At 46.1% G+C, this 16,598-nt stretch overlaps 1 protein-coding gene across 3 annotated transcripts; it reads left to right on the top strand.

Annotated features, from left to right (window-relative positions):
• The first annotated feature begins 1,812 nt into the window (after positions 1-1,812).
• On the top strand, positions 1,813-16,455 carry LOC137781530 (histone-lysine N-methyltransferase ASH1L-like). 3 transcript variants are annotated; one of them, XM_068570337.1, is made up of 14 exons: positions 1,813-2,191; positions 4,900-5,778; positions 6,649-10,720; positions 12,198-12,522; positions 12,706-12,879; positions 12,967-13,061; positions 13,145-13,218; positions 13,348-13,393; positions 13,497-13,537; positions 13,639-13,706; positions 13,795-13,964; positions 14,509-14,600; positions 14,711-14,853; positions 14,939-16,455. In XM_068570337.1, the coding sequence occupies exons 2-13, from the start codon at positions 5,104-5,106 to the stop codon at positions 14,837-14,839; spliced, it is 5,961 nt and encodes a 1,986-aa protein (XP_068426438.1). In that variant the 5' UTR covers positions 1,813-2,191; positions 4,900-5,103; the 3' UTR covers positions 14,840-14,853; positions 14,939-16,455. The 3 variants fall into 3 exon arrangements, with proteins under 3 accessions (XP_068426438.1, XP_068426439.1, XP_068426440.1); XM_068570338.1 differs by lacking the exons at positions 14,711-14,853; positions 14,939-16,455 and having other exon boundaries at positions 13,795-13,977; XM_068570339.1 differs by lacking the exons at positions 14,711-14,853; positions 14,939-16,455 and having other exon boundaries at positions 13,795-13,973; positions 14,509-14,599.
• The last annotated feature ends 143 nt before the right edge of the window (positions 16,456-16,598 follow it).

Here is a 16,598-nt window from a genome sequence, read left to right as displayed (position 1 = left end):
ATATCAGTTAACCAGTAGAACTGTAGTGGCTCTAGTGAGGTGAAGATAATAGTCACAACTCCTGCTACAAAGTAACATGATGAAAAACAGGAAAAAATGTTTTCCATCCAGCTTTTACCTGCTTTAATTCCTTATCCCTTATTTTCTTAAGCCTCAATTTGTTCCCTATTTTAAAATGAATTACTTACATTTTATGCCGATGTTAACTCAGCATTTCACATCTTCTTTTTTTTTTACAATGCAGCTCTCAATTGTCAAAACTGAAAATCACTTTTAAATAATACTGTGCACAATGTATATCACATGTTGAATTAATAGGCAAAGAGCCTCCATCCTCCCAGACTCTCTGGATCCCTAAGAATGTGACTATTTGTGTACACTGTACTTGCTATGAACTCTTAGTTGACAGGACACATAAACAAAGCAGAAGAGGTGGGAAGTGAGGGTTTGGGGTGAGCCATAAGGATCAATAAACATGTTCTCTTGGCACCCTAAAGAAATTATTCATCTGGCCATGCCTCGAGGCAAAAATGGATTACTAACCAGGCAAAGTGGGCAACCGCCCCAGTATACCCTGTGCTCTATATGTGTTATAGTAATTTTCTTCATTTGTAATTTGCACTCCAAATTTTGAAAAATGCACCAATGCAGAATCCTTATGACAAGTCCTGTATCGTTATCTTATCTTGAAGCTCTATCTTGTTGAAAAACCCTGAAACTAGTTTTACAAACATTATTGTGATATTGTCCTTACGTGTACATATTCTTAAATTAAACAGTGTTTTTCATTTGAAATACCAAAAAACATTGTAAAGCAATCTCTCTCCACATTGTGGTTGCTTATGGGTAAAATTCATAAGTCTGTAGTGTGCAATTAATGTGCAGCTGTTTGGAGGTTACAGAGTTGCATTGACTGCATGAGGAACAAAGGGACCCATGATTTGTTTATCTGGCCCTCTACAGACCTACAACAAAACAACACGTCATATTTGCTACTTCTGTTTTAGTAGATAACATAAATAACAAATAACACACATCAATGATAATGTAATTTCTATTTAATAATTATTACAATCATCGTTATTATTTATGTTAATGTAATTCCAGACTACATGATTTTGTGTATATGTTCATACCCAAAAACGTGTGGTAGAAATAAGTTATTGTAACCCTATGTTGGATAGAGCTTATTATTCCACTGAGGAAATTATTATTTGTAATTTTGGTTCAATATGTTTAAGTGATAAAAAGCTCTCACATATCGATGGCCAAAGTGCAAAACCTTGTATCTGCAAAATGATTCAGGAAAAGTGGGGGGGAATTCTTATCTACACTTTGTGTATTTTATTATTTTGAATTATGTATTGTGCATCCTCAACAAATAGCATTCTGCAAGAAAACAACAAGTTGGTTTTTGTATTCTCCAAAAAGTACATTTTAGGAGGTTTTGCTATTTAGCTATCGATGTTAACTTTTTAATAAGTGCTTCTTCCAGTTTCCCTTTCTCTCTTCTCCCACAGGAGTAAACTGAATCTCGCTACATTACACGTGACACAACTTTTGAGCTGCACCCCTAAATCCTACCACCACCTACTTTAGACAAGTCGTCGCCATTTTATTAAACGTCTAAATAGCCCTCCCCAATCGCCTATTATGAACCGCATTGTGATCCTGTGCTGTATTCGCCGTTTTATCCCCTCCTCTGGCCACACGAAAATGGCCACGCAATTGCATTCCCGCACATCCACCAGCCCCTCTGCGCGGTCACAGCCCGTAACCCCCGCACACACATGCTGCTGCATCCCAACACGTTAACAGCTCGCCTTAACGCAATCTGACCCATTATTGCTGGCGGGGAGCGACGCAACTTTCCCCGAGAGAAGTGGGCAAAAATAAGATCCAGTGTAACCAGTCTGCCACCTAGCTGCGGAGACGCGCCGACGAAGATCTGTCGACTGTATGATTATGAAAACACCCGCGCCAATGTTGTTGCACAGTGGGCTCCGCGCTCCGATGAGACTGAAACTCGGTTTTAGGAGGTGTTTTAACCTCCACTGGCCTCAGTTATGTAATCAAAGCAACATCTAATGCACCAAAAAGCTCCGGATTGCTGTTGGTGAGCAGGGGAAAGCAGGACAGCAACACCTTAACCTCATGCCTAAACGCAGTTGGCTCCGGGACGCGCTCTCGGGTAAGTAGCCTACGTAGCCTTATTACAGATTTTCATGGCAGTCCGTATTAATGTGTGCAGGCCTGTCATCCCCAGCGAGCTCACAGCTCTGGGGGTTACTGACCATGTTGTGCATTCGCGTTGCGCTAATTTTATCCCTTGTTGCTGAGTATGTTTCTCCCTCTGTTCTCCGTGCGTGGGGATATTTTTCTTATTTCAATGTTGCTGACACCAGCAGAAGGGCTGGCAGAGGACAGATAGAAGAGGAAAAAGGTGGCTCGGGGAGTAAGCCACATCACAAACACTGTAGCGAGCACATTTACATTTGGACTCTACGCAGCGACCCCACTTCCATGTTGAGTTTCAATCTGTGCACGTTTTTGGACGTTTAATGTCTGTTTCATATTTTATTATGAACATAAGAGCGACGACAACAACAACACGTGCATGTGTGTATCATGTGTAAGTGCGACAGCATCAGGCGGGTAGTGTTTTTCAGATGTGCGCAAAGTCATTATGGAGAAGGAAGCCCCCGTTGACGACCTTAGTAAACTGGGGATAGGTGGCTCCAGTGCGGTAACACCCCCACTGCCCATACTGTATCTACAGTAGCAACATCAGTCAACCTATACGCAGCTGCGACCTGGGTACACAATGTACGACCAACACACTAGTAATACACGAACTAGGAGAAAGTGTGTGTGAAGAAGGGGGGAGACTCACGTGAGAAACTTCCATGTGTATGTGAAGTGGAGTGAGGCTTTTAAGATGCCATCACAGCAGCCCTCATTTCAGGGCTCATGTGCTCCCTGCTGTTGTCAGGCAGAAGATAATGGTGTTGTAGTTATTGATGATAACACCGTCATGGGATGGTGGTGATGGCTGGAAATATGGTGGGGTGGGCCATTATCATGATTTAATCGTCGCCTCAGCGCTGCCGAGGAACCCACACTGACTGCAGTGTCAAGTCCACCCATCATCCTGTCACTGGAAATAGCTTCTGGTCTAATGTTGGAATAATTTTGAGTTATGTTCGAGAGGTATAGCTCGCGAGAGTATAAAAAGCTATTAGTATGCACTTTGACTGATGTTGAATGGGCTCGCCCTTTTAAGTTTGAAAACCTGCCACTCTTATTCTCTTCTGGTCATACAACCCATATCAAGCTTCTCCTCATGCCTGTATCCTTTTCTTCATGCTGACAGGCCGGCAGAGAACTGTTCCCATCTCTGTACTCGTTTCATTTGATTGTAAGGAGAGTTTGCCCTCAGAAACGCTTTCCAAAACTCTTACATAACAGCAGTTACTGGAACAGATGTTGATTTGAGCTTCATGTGATTCAAGGAAAGAGTTTGGGTGTGGAGGGACCGAGAGACAGGAGAGATAGCCCACTGAGCTCTTAAATGAACACATTATCTGAGATGCTCTTGTAGGTTTAAGGGGGGCAGTTCAATGCGTTCTGAGACAAATTAGCTATTTCATAAGCGGCTCTCAGGAGAGAGCTTCAAGAATGCTTGGAAGGATGTGTTTTTATAGAAAATGGATGATCATTTCCCTTAATGAGGGAGTATAATGAAGGAAGCATGACAGAAGATTCTGCTTCCCTTCGATCATTTAAAAACTAGGCTGAACACCATGCGAGCGAGAGTGAACGTTTTTTCTGGTGGTGAGAATGTTATTTTAGGGTGTGTTACTTGCTGTAATGTCACATTAAAAGTCAATTTACAATGGGGTCAATGAAAAGCTTACTTGACTTAAAGGAAGCAATGGGAGGAGGAGGAATTTGCACTCCTTTCCAAAAATAAGTTTTACCCTTTCCTACGGATTTGTGTTACCACTACTGAAAAGGGGAGGAGGGGAACGGTCGGACCGTGAATGGAGGGATTTAGGTTGGAGAGGAGGAAAAGAACGAAGTGGAGGAGGAAATATGGTTCTGATTAACATGGATACAGTGTATGAGTTGACCATTTTACTGTGTGGTCTAAAGCGAGAGAGAGAGAGAGAGAGGAGGGTGGGGGTGGGGGTGGGGGTGGGGGGAGAGAGCGAGAGAGCGAGAAAGGGAGAGAGAGAGAGAAGGAGAGAAAGAGAGGGAGGATGGGACTAATAGAGAATGCATGCAAAAGCTTTCTGCCAAACATGAAAAGGGGAGTTTCGGACAGAAAAGAAAGTATACTAGAGGGAAGGGTGGGAGGAGAAGTGCTTGTGGGAGTAGCTGAGAACAGAAGGCGCAAAGACACTCGGGAGAGGAGGGGAGGGGACTGGATCAAGTGTTTGAATTAGTCGGGAGCTGATTGATTGATATATTGATTTGGGTCGAGGAGGCCGAGTGAGGATCAGAACATAAGTAAAAGTGTAGAGGTTTAGGGAGTGTTTGCTGTCTTTCAGAGCTGCCGTTACTTAAAGATTGTTAGAGAAAACCTGCTGAGCTGTTTTTGAGGAATGTGAGTAGGTCTTTCTTCCAGTTAGTGCCGACATTCTGGGAATCGGTGGCGCTGATTGGCCCCCAGGGTGATGAGAGTTGTAGGTTCTGTATGATGAGATCATCTCTGTGGACACAGGCTTTAGCACCTCTCTACAGCTGCCTGCAGAAACGGGACTTTCCCCTCAATTCCTGTACTGCTGCTACTCAGCATCTGAGCTCACTGAAATGACTAACCACAGGCCTCTCTATCTTTCTTTCTGTCTGTGTCTGTCTGTCTTTTCCCTCCCTCTTTCTCTGACTCCATCTCAGTTGAAGCCTGAAGGACAAGAACGAGAACTTCCTTCGCCGGATGACGCAGAGCAACTGTCCTTGGACTATTACAGGATTTTTTTTTTGAAATCTCTGGACCTACTCCTACATTCTGCTCCTGATCCCAACAACCCCACTGGGGGAATTTAAAAGTGTTATACTGGAAGCTCCACAGCATTCTGCCTCTCCCCCCTGACTTCTCTGATGGACCAGAGAGTGAAGGGGGGGACCCCTACAACCACAAACTCCACTCTGGACCCCACCTCTGCATCTGAAGACTCTGAAGTGGTAGAGAAAAGAAAGAGGGGTGAGGGGGAGAAAGGAGATGTCGGGGAAAAGGCGGAGGAGAAAAGAGGAGCAGTGAAAAAGAGAGAAGGAGACAAGGGGGCAGTGCTGGAGTTGCTCATCGAGGGGCGCTGTGGAAGCGCAGGGCAGCAACAGCTTCAGATCTCTGGCAGAGAGACCAGCTGCCCCGAGGGGAATGTACGTCTCCGGATTGGACTCCAGGCCAAGCGTACCAAGAAACCGCCCAAGATCTTGGAGAGCTACGTCTGCAAGCCCACCGTCAGGACCTATCAGAGACAAGCCCGGGGGGGACTGCTGAGGGGGAATGGAGAAGGAGGACCGCAGAATAAAATCAGCTCCACTCCAGACGAAGAAAGCGGAGATCAACGTTCAGGCTTGGATCCTGTCCAGACCACGTCCAAACAATCTGCATCTGCTGCTCCATCACCGCTTGCATCATCACCATCATCCTCATCATCCTCATCTTCATCATCCTCATCCTCATCTTTATCATCGCAGCCACTGTCATTATCATCAACAGCTTTAACGACAGCCCCAGCCATAACCAGCCAACCGACCAAGTCTATCAAACAGGTAAGTTACGGACACGAGTGCACACACACACACACACACACACACACACACACACATAGCTGAACATCACATGGAAAACAAGCGTTACAGTGACTGATGGTGTGCACACATGTGCTGTGAGCTCTGTTTAGTTTTTTTTGCACTTAACTACCAGACATGCTTACATGGTGCAAAACCGTGCAGCTTTGTGCTCTCCTGTAATAAGGTCAAATGAGCTATTGTTTCGATACTGAAACCTAAGCAGCCCATTTAAATAAACAGACCTATAAATAGGACAGCAGCACGGCAACCACTTGGAGCTATTACAGACATTGGTCCATCAATCCCGATGACAATCACCCAAGGGGAAGCTTATTGTTTTAACTGCACAAACGCCACTCAAGCTGCAGCATACCAAAATTACAGGACAAGTATAAAATGTCAGGCCTTCTCATCTGTATTAGTGGCAATTTATAGCTACCAATAGCACAGCTTTCTCTCTCTCTTTGTGCCTCCGCTTGGCTCTCTATATCTGTCCCTCTCTTCTATTTTTACATCCCCTCTTTTCTTTACCTGCTCTCATTTATCTTTCTCTCCCCCTCTCCCCTTGTCCCACTCCCTTCCTCTCTGTTTCTCTGCCTTTGTATTTCTCCTTTCTGTGTCAGCCCCATTCCTGTTCCCATCACCTCACTGTCTTCTCTTCAGTATGCCCTCTTTTCTCTGCCTGATTGAGTCATTTTGTCCTCACTCTCTCTTTTAATGGGCGGGCAAAAACAAAAGCATTTCAGTTGTTGTCGCTTCTCCATTGTCCTTCGCTGTTGTCATTACCAAACTAGTGGATGTCACAGCCATTGTTGTCTATGACAGAGATTCCGTGTTTGCACTCCCCAGGTTCCTATCAAACTGGCGGATAAGACAGAGGTGAATTCAAATGGCTCATCTGAGAGAGTGAAGAAAGATAAGCTTCCTAGTGTCAATGGCAAGCCTGTCTCTGCAGGACACAAACCCTGCTCGCCTACAACAGACCAAACCGCTTCAAATTCTCCTTCCACCACATGCATCCAAGCCCCATCTGCATCGGAAACCAGGAATGAAGGGAAGACCTCCAAGAAACATAATGGTTTGGTTCAGACAGCAAAACAGAAGGGACTATCTAATGGGAAAGGCTCTGTCGATATCCTTGGCACTTCCACTTCGCAGAAAAACAAAGTTGGAAAACAAAAAAGTTGCTCATCTGTTTCCTTCATGGACTCCTCGAAAAGACTTCCAGTCTTCACCACCTCCCATAAAGAGCTCAGTCTGTCCAATAAGAGTAGACCAGACTCTCCTTCCTCTTCTTCAGTCACCCCTAAACCACAGTCATTTCCCACTATGGCTCTCTCCTCTGCCCAAACTCAAGATCAGCATCCCTCTCTACAGGCCTCACTAGAGAAAAAGAGAGACAAAGAGAGGAAAGCAAAGAAAGAGAGACGAAAAGACAAAAAATCAAAGAGAGATAGATTGGGAGCTGAAAGAGTTAAGAGTCAGAGCAGAAAAGAGGAAGGCAAGAAGAAGAAAAAGGAGAAAGGGAAAGATGGGAAATCAAGGCATGGCAAAGAAAAAGAGGAAGAACATAGGACTGATGATACGTGGAGGGATGAGTTAAAGACTGAAAGAGGAAAGGCAGAGAAAAAGAGAGATAAGCTTAGCCCAGACAGACAAAGACCAGAAGGTAGTGCATTTGGTGAAACAGTTGATACTGGTAAACTAGATAAATCTTGTAAAGTCGTGAATCCAGGCAGACCAGATGAGATAGACAAGATGGAGGTCAGTTGCAAGCCAGTTAAACAAGCTGAGCCAGCAACAGGTGACACCAGTAAATCTAGAGAACAAGATGTCTCAAGACATTCAACTGCGCCTCCAAGCCACCCCCCCTCTTCTGCTCCTCCCTCTCTGCCCACTCCCTCTGCCCGTGTCCCTGTTTCTCCCCCTTTCCCCCCCCAAGAGCAGGACAGCCGGCCGCTTAAGAAACGTAAAGCCAGGCGGCCCAGCTGGACCAAGCTGGTGCACCGGGCTCAAAGGGCAGAAAATCAAGAAGCCATTTCAGATTCCCAACATAATTCTTTACTAAGTTTTCCCCAGAACCCCAAGATGTCCCTTCCTGCCAAGGCCACTATTCATCAGACTGATGAGTCACACACAGCTCCCTCTAGCTCCTTAAACAGCAGCTCCTCCCCTATTTCTTCTGCAACCAAACCTCCATCTCCAAAGCAGAGTCATCCGACATCAGACACTAGTACCCCCGCTTCCAGATGCCCCATAACCCCTGCCCGGAAAAGGGGCCGCCCAAAATCCCACAGCTATAGTTTAGATGAACCTCTCAGCAGACTTTCATCAAACACTTTCCCAACTGAGGTGCCTCTTATGGGGTGTGACAAAGTTAAAAAAGCCCCAGTGCTGGAGCCAAGTCCAAAACTGCAGTGCGCCGCTCAGTCTATATCCAGCCCCAAGAAGCGTGGCCGTCCTCCCAAGCGACCCCTCCCCGAGGACCACAGTCGAGATGCTCTGAGTCGCACTGACAGGAGTGAAGATTTTCACACTCTTGAAAAGGGGAACAGGCAGCTAAAGATCAGGAGGCTGATTAATGAGATGAAGAAAAGAAAGAAGAGGAGACTTCACAAGGTAATGCTGTCTGGGTATGTGGGAAAGGAGGGAAGGGGAGGCCAGGCAGCAGATGGCGAGACTTCTCTGAGAATGAGTAAATCAATAGAGGCTACAACAGTACACACACTTTCAGCCCTGTCCTCTTCCTTTGGGAGCAAGTTGGGCCCTCAGATCAATGTGAGCAAGAGAGGGACCATCTACATGGGCAAGAGACGAGGACGCAAGCCTAAAGCCCACACAGCTAACGCCAACTCCCAGAACACCACACAGTCGTCTCTGTTTAACAATCCCTCTGAAACATCTCTCTTCTCATCTAACCAAACCCAGCCACCTTCCTCTCACCCATTTCCATCTCCATCTCTCACCCACTCCAGCGGGGCACAGAGTCCTTATAGTGAAGGCAGCCTCACTGAACCAACATCTTCCCTACTTTTTCCTCACCCTTTCTCCCTACCTTCCCCATCGTCCTCCTGTACCTCCCCCCGTCCTCCGTCCTCCTCACCCCTCTCTCCTTTTGTGAAGAAAAGTTGTCCATGTCAGGGAAGGCATCATTTCCCCTTTCACCAGTCGTCATGTAAGCTCTCCTGTCCCACCCCTCCACTGCATCATACACCAGGCTCTCCCGGCCACCTGAAAGAGGCCACACCCTCCCCCAGGAGTGAGTCGCACAGCGAGGACACGCTGCCTAGCGACAGTGGGATAGGAACGGATAACAACAGTGTTTGTGAGCGAGCCGAGATGCGGGGGCTTAGAGGCATGTTCAGGTTGGGTCAGGGGTCAGGAGTGATTCTGGGGGGTCAAAGGCACCCCTCCTCTCTTGGGGATCGTCCCTCTCCTGTCTCTTCACCCCTCTCTCTAATGCCGAGACACACAAACCCCATTACCAACTCAACTGCTGTGGAGCGGCACAGAGACCGACACAGGCACAGGCGAAGGGATTACGACTGTTCCTCATCTTGTTCTTGCTTGTGCCCGTGCACCTGCCCAGGACACGCCAAGTGCTCTCCTTTGGACTATTACCCATGCCTTGGACACAGTGCACTGAAGAGACAGAAAAATAAACATAAGAAGAAACACCAGCAGCTGCACATGCAGGATCCAGAGTTTCTGGCCGAGCTCGAAGATTTGATTGGTCAGTTCAGCGAGGTCCACATCGGACGGCGAAGTTGGGCGAGGACAGGATTGGGACAGGGCTTTGATGGGAGTAGGACTGCTGCTGGGGGAAGGCGTCATCACTCCTCCCACTCGCTCCGCTCCAACATCTTCAGGATCAATCTGAATGGCTTCTACTCTCCTCACCCTTCATCTTACTCTACTAATCCCTCCTTCTCGCCCCAGCCTTTCTATCCTTGCCAGCCAGTGCATTGCAGCAGGAAGCCGGACAGCAGGCAATGTGGTTGCTCGTCAAAATTTCAGGAGACCGTTGACAATATGGGGTTTTACAGCAGCTATCCACCGGCCTCGTCACTTTATCACCACCTCCCCAGCTCCTACCAGCTTGCCTCGCCACACCAGTACGCCCCCCATCAGTCCCATCATGCACACTTCCTCCTTAACCCTGCCAGATTCCACAGGCGGAGGAGCAGGTTGCTGCGTGAGGGAGCTTTAGGAGGAGAGGTTGGGGGAGATATGGGAGGCAGTGGAGGAGCCCCACATCTCAGCTCAGGGTTCACATCCAGCCTCTCCTGTGGCTGTGGGAGGAGTGAACACAAACACAAACATAAACACCGGCACCAGCACTGCGAGCAAGACATGGATGAGGAGGAGGAGTTACATGAGGAAGAGGAGGAAGATGGAATTGAGAGAGAGGGGTTGGCCAGTTCAAAGCCAAGGTCAGGGTTCATTTTAGGGCAAAGTGAAAGGGGAAGAAAAGGGTCAAGAGGATTGGGGTCCGCTGCTGCTGCCACATCGTCATCCTCAGCAGAGAGGTTCAAACACACATCTCTCACCTCACTAGGCCTGGGTTCCTCTCACCTGTCTTTATTTGGAGGAAGCTGGGGTGGTCTTGGCCAGAGCTGGACAAAATTTGGGGGCCTGGGAGGCAAAGGATTTGGAAATACAATTTCCAGTTGGAAAGGCTTTTCTGGAGAGCAACATGCAAGCCGACGGATCGCATCAGACGGAGAGGACGAAGACGGCGAAGATGAGTCACACCTGTACAGGATGTCACCGTCCCCATCACACACCAACCTGTTCACATCAGCTGCCTTGGCAACAAGGGGGAGGGGTCTGAGGAGCGGATTGGCCGGTAGGAATCCAGGAAGTGGGGACAGGTCATGGAGGAAAGATGAGCCAGCATGGACTGAGAGGAGAGAAGCAGGTAAGGATGCATGAATGGTTTGATCAATAAATCTGTGACGGAGTAGACATGCCTGTACTGGCTGTGAGGTCATGTTAGCATTTACACTAAAGTGGGTACAAATACTCCAATTTTAGTATTTCTCTGGCTGTCTGGGTTGATAAATGCACAAAAAAAACCTCCATTGTTACCATGCTTTGTGTTGTGTGAATACATAGTTGCATTGTGGTATAATTTCATCGGCAAAAAAAACATGCATACATAGAATACTGACAGATAATATGGAAAATCTAACGTCAATTGTGCTTATCATGACAGCTAGCTGTGTGAATAGGTTGTATTCCAGGAGGCGCTTTACACTTCTGTGGTTTTGACAGATTCTTTTATTTGCAGAATGTGGAGATGAGATTTTGGCATCAATAGTTTGCCCACTATAGTGACAGCATTGCTTTTTCTCAGGTGTTGTTGAGTCACACATCAAAGACTGGAGGGTGTTTGAGAGGAAATCAGACTCCGTTCTTTTTATAGCCAATTTCAGACTCCCGCTGCTGTGCAGGATATGTGCCTAGCTCACACACAAACACACACACAGACACACACACACAGACACGGACACACACACACAGACACGGACACACACACACACACACACGTAAATGTTACCACTCAGCAACCACTCTGCTATAACCACTTTTTTAAAAACGTGTTATAGCAGGAGGACAGCATCTTGATGGAAATCTTCCAGAAAATCTTTGAAATCTTCCCGGCCTCCAGTGAACCACACGCTGTGGCAGCCCGGGGCTACCCAGTGAACACAGTCATTAGTTAACCACCAGATTGGCTATTTAAAGCTTGGCCTACCCCTCACTGCTGGCCAACTGACTTGGAAAAAGGAAAGAGTGGTCAGTCTGTGAGGGACTGTGGAAAATGGATCAAAAAGATAGATGACCACAAGAGTGATTAATGAAGGAATAGCATGGAGGTCAGAGTGTGGGCAAAAACAACTTGAGGGGAAAATGTTTAGTGTAATACATTTGACATCAATTCATCATTTAAATAAACACACACGCTTTTAAGTTCAGCACACCAGCAAGGGCACACTCAGACATATTGTTTCTCTCTGTCTTTGTCTGCTCAGCCTTTTGAGATTGTGTTCCACATTAACCGATCATGCAAAAACAATTTGTGAGGAAGAGTGCATACGCGTGCATGTTCATACCAAGTTTCTGCACAGTGGCCATTCTTGTGGTTTTTTGCTGTGAATGTGCATACATAAATCACCTCTTAATGCATTTCCCAGAAGTGAACTGGTCAGAGGAAATGTTGTGACTCACATAATATGTGTCCCATCTGCATGACTCAGCCGAGACTGGCCTCACATCACACCTCCTGCTGGCTCAATCACTGATCCACATCTGTCTCATTTCCTCTCCGCCACATAAACCCCTCCTCCTGCGCCTCAACCCCTCCCTCCTTCTTTCCATTTCAATGACCGCAGGTTTACAAGGTGATCCAAGATGCCGGGGGCAGCAGAAAACCGTGCCAACGCCAGACAGTGTGGCAGGGGGGGAAAAAAGAAGGCCAGGACGGCCCAGAAAGCATCCACTGCCCTCCACTGTATCCTCCCTCATGCACTCATCTGCAGCTCCTTCCATGTCATCACCCGGCCTCTTGCCAGGACACAACAGAGATGGGAGAGAGGTGGGAGGGCCAGAGAGAGATAGAGGAGGCGACACAGGGCAGCAGGTGACAGAGTTGGAGCTGCAGGCCAGAAAGAAAAGGGGACGGAAAAGAAAACATGGTGACTCTCCTTGTCATCAGAGGTAAACACTCGCAACTGTATTATGAAGTACCTGAGCTGGTTGACTTGAAAATGAAATACAACCACTCAATACTGCTTTATTAACCCACTGTTTTCAGCACTGTGTGCTAAACCAGTGCCTTTTCTCTCTTTCTCTTTTTCCTCTCTATCATTCTATCTCTCTCTCTTCATGCTTTCCTTTTAGTGTCGCTGAGGATAAACCCGAGTGTGACACCCCCCCTGAATGTTTTAGCCCATCAGATGTCGACCAGACTCCATCTCAACCAGTTACCATCCAAAGAGAGGAGCGAGCAGATGGGCCTCCCAGGAAGAAGTTTTTGAAGGCGGGTCTTTACTCTGATGATTACAAAACTACAGAGTAAGTTGACAGAATTCATTCAAAAGCATTTATTCAAATCCATTGTGTTTGGTTTGTATTTTTAATGTTTCTAAGTGTCTTTCTTAGCCCGCCATCCGAAGCCCGACAGTTATGCAAAGAGAGTATGGATTACTCACCAGGGGAGCATGAATATAGCCTTTTACCTGCTCCCATAAATGTTGGTGAGTATTTAATAAAATTCCCCAAACTGCCGTATTTTGTTGTAGCTGCGATTGCTCATCCAAATTGCCTTTGTGTCCTCCAGGGAAGTACCTTAGGCTGAAGAGGATTCATTTCCAGTTACCTTATGATGTTATGTGCCTGTGGCAGAACAATCAGGTACAGTGGAGCCAAATTAAACAGAATCAGGAAGTGAGACGGGCAACCTAATCCATCATTGGAGATAAATGAGTGTTACAAGGAAAGTTGTGTGTCATGCATGTACATTCTGATGTTGTGTTGTCACAGCTTCAAAAGCAGCCTGCTGTCCCCCTGAAGAGGAAGCGGCGTTACTGTGAGTTGCTAGTATTCAACATGGTGTCTTCAAGTTTAGTAGATGGATCCAATCACTGCTCTCATACAGCGTCTTACTGTGTATCTCTCTCTGCTTCACTCAGGCCGGCTGAAGGAGCGGCTCGTGTCCTCTCATCGTACAGCGGTGAGTTCATGTGGCTTCAAGTTGTTTCACTCCAGTGAAGAATGCGGCTTTCATAAACGTTAAACGTACCAGCGTTCCTCCATTTTATTTTCATTTCACAGGAGAGCTCTAGCGACATCACTAGCTTGTTTCCGCACCTCGACATGGAGCCTTTGACCACCAGCGAGAGGTATGGAAAGAACTCTGCGATTAACATAGATAAACTATTACTGAATTAGTGTCAGAGATCTCATGTTTCTCCTCGTGTGTCGGGCCAGGAGCTTTGTGGTGAACCACCGCGTGTTCCTTGTGAGGAACTGGGAGCTTGTGAGAGACAGACAGATCCGACTGAGGATAGAGAGGGAGAGAGACGCAGAGGTAGACGAGCAGGACTCTCAGCATCTGGCGTGTGATGGAGCCAGTGGGGACGACAGCCACATCAAGTCAGGTCCATGAAGCAAGTGTGTGTGTTAGTTTTTGTTTCTGTAGGTGTTTGTGTATGCACACGTGTATGTGGTTGAACTCTATACATTTTCATTTCAACATCTGTATAGATTTCATCTGGTGTCTGGTGTTCTGTTTTTTACTTAATGTGTGCACGTATGTGTTTGTGTGTTTGTGTGTGTGTGTGTGTGTGTGTGTGTGTATGTGTGTGTGCTCTGCTTACAGCCCGTCGTGCTCATATTTGGCCTGTCTTTCCATATCATACTCAGCAGCACGAACTAAGTGGTTTTCCAACCACAGAATTTCAGCCTGCAGAAAAGTTTCCCCATTTCTGTCATCCAGCGTTGGTGTCCAACTTTCCCCATTAGCAGTGAAACCACACCGTTACCATCAAAGACTCCCTGACTGATTGCAGATAGGAATCAAGGGGAAATAAGGACGTGCGCATAATTACAGATATATCTGTAAAATACATTATGCGCTGTTGTCATTCCCTCCTACATGGCCTTCACTAACATACAGGATACTGTTTGAACTCTGACCCTCAGATCAGCAAGTGGGGGTGGAGGTGACGGTTATCAGCAGTGACCCCCACCATCAGAGTCAGGACACCTCCAGCTCGCTCACTGCCAGCCCCTGTGTGAGTGAAACACCACCCACTCAAAAGTCTTTTCTTTCTTGTTCATGCATACTTCCACAAGGATCAAAAATCTGCTTTTGCAATTAGTTGTCCATACTTGTTCACCACAGCCCACCCACACCCAGAACAGGCAAGATGAGGAGGGAGAGGAAGAAAAACGAGGGGAAGAAGAGATCTGCAGCAGAGAACAGAGGAGGAAACGGCTGAATGATTTACTTTTGACCCTACAGCATTCATAAGCTAACAATGAGAGGTAGGTAGAGCATCAGATACAGAAACAAGAGGGACTCAGAGATGTATACACATGGCCTTGTTGATATTATCTTGCCTTCACGTAGGTGGGACCACTCTGAGAAATGGACCAGGCCCGCCACCGGACAGACGGACAGGAACTGATGTCACAACGCCGCTATTAACAGTCGTGTCACAGAGAACAAGCGAGAAAAAGAAGTATGAGATGAGATGGAGAATTATAGCAGCTGAAAAATGCAAGAAAGACATCTCACACACTGACAGATGAGTGTGGTGAACCTAACGCTCTGAAGGGCATCACACCAAGGATGAAACCATGGCAACACATCTTTTGTCCAAGCGGCAAGGGATGAGAGAAACTGTCCCAGATGAAAGAAACAGACCAGCTGAAATGAATTTGCACTAGTGCTGGATGATCAAGCACACTAAAGACTGTATGTATGTATGCTGAGTGATCACTCTATAAACACACACACACACACACACACACACACACACACACACACACACACACGCTTTGTTTGCTCCTACTTAGGCACCTTAAGCAAAGACAGACATTGGTCGGAGACTGAAAGTGGACATATATGGTACTCAGCATTTCAGCTCCGAAGCTTCCAAGAGACAAGGAGCTGCCCGGGGATACAAAAATGTAGCCTCGGCCCTAAGTAGGTCAAAATTGAACCCTCATTTACTCATTAAGCTTTCAAAGTCACATTGCACCTTTGGGAAATGACACAAGGAGAAATGATGAACCAGTTGAAAGCTGTTGAGACAGCGGTCTGGATTTGCTTCACTTTACCAAGACAGTGTCTGCTATGTACCAGTGAATAGGCAGGAGGGGCGAGAGGAGGGGGGGGGGGGCTTTGTGATAGGAATTTTGGCATCGCTGCAAGAGACTTTCTAATGAGGTTTTAAGAAAGAAGTTATTTTTTAAAGAAAAAAAAGACAGCTTGACCACTGTCTGCTTAAGAGATGGGCAAAAATATATTCATGATAGGAATGTTTATTGTTGACTATTTTCAGTATTGCTTCCTGGGGAAGGAAGAGAGAGGGGTAAAAAAAAAAAAAAAAAAAAGTATTTTGTTTACCTCAGACTGCCTTTGAGAATGTTTTTGCTCCAGAGCATTGACAATCAGAATGTCACAGGGGGAAGAGAGGAGACAAAACTAGAATGGATTTGCCCCAAATGCTCTGTAGAAGTGCCATGTTGTCTTGTGTACGTACCTAAGCAACTCATGCAGTCTTTAAAAGCAATATCTCATCCGATAAGGACTATATAAGGACTTCTGTTATGTTTTTTTTTTTGTTTTTTTTGTGAATATCTTAGGATTGGAGGTCATTTTTCTGTACAGTTGCATAGTAGATTGTTCTCATGTTAGAGCATTGGGCTAATTCACTTAGTGGAAGTAACCATACGCGTTTAGTTTCATGTGAATGTACATAGAGAGAGACCTGTTTTCCTTCTATCAGCAGTAGCGCGTCAAATTAGTATTATACATGACAATACTATTGGGATTATTCATACAACTTAGTAATCAAATACTTCATTTTACTAACATGTTTTTAACAGAGTATAAAGCTGACCAATATATCAGTCATGTGTCCCTAAAATTGACTACGATTGTATATTATTTTTTTGTAGAATTACATGAACTGTCTCTTTTGTCAGCTGATATTTTGTGAGCTAATTATTGGTCAGACAATCGGTGACAGTGATTTAGTCTTTCCAGTGTTATATTTCTGCTC

The sequence above is a fragment of the Clinocottus analis genome, unplaced genomic scaffold, assembly GCF_023055335.1.
Source record: "Clinocottus analis isolate CAN_PGR_092001 unplaced genomic scaffold, fCliAna1.0.p SCAF_9, whole genome shotgun sequence".
In the NCBI taxonomy this organism is placed as follows: domain Eukaryota; kingdom Metazoa; phylum Chordata; class Actinopteri; order Perciformes; family Cottidae; genus Clinocottus; species Clinocottus analis.
This window is presented reverse-complemented; position numbering and strand designations above follow the sequence as displayed.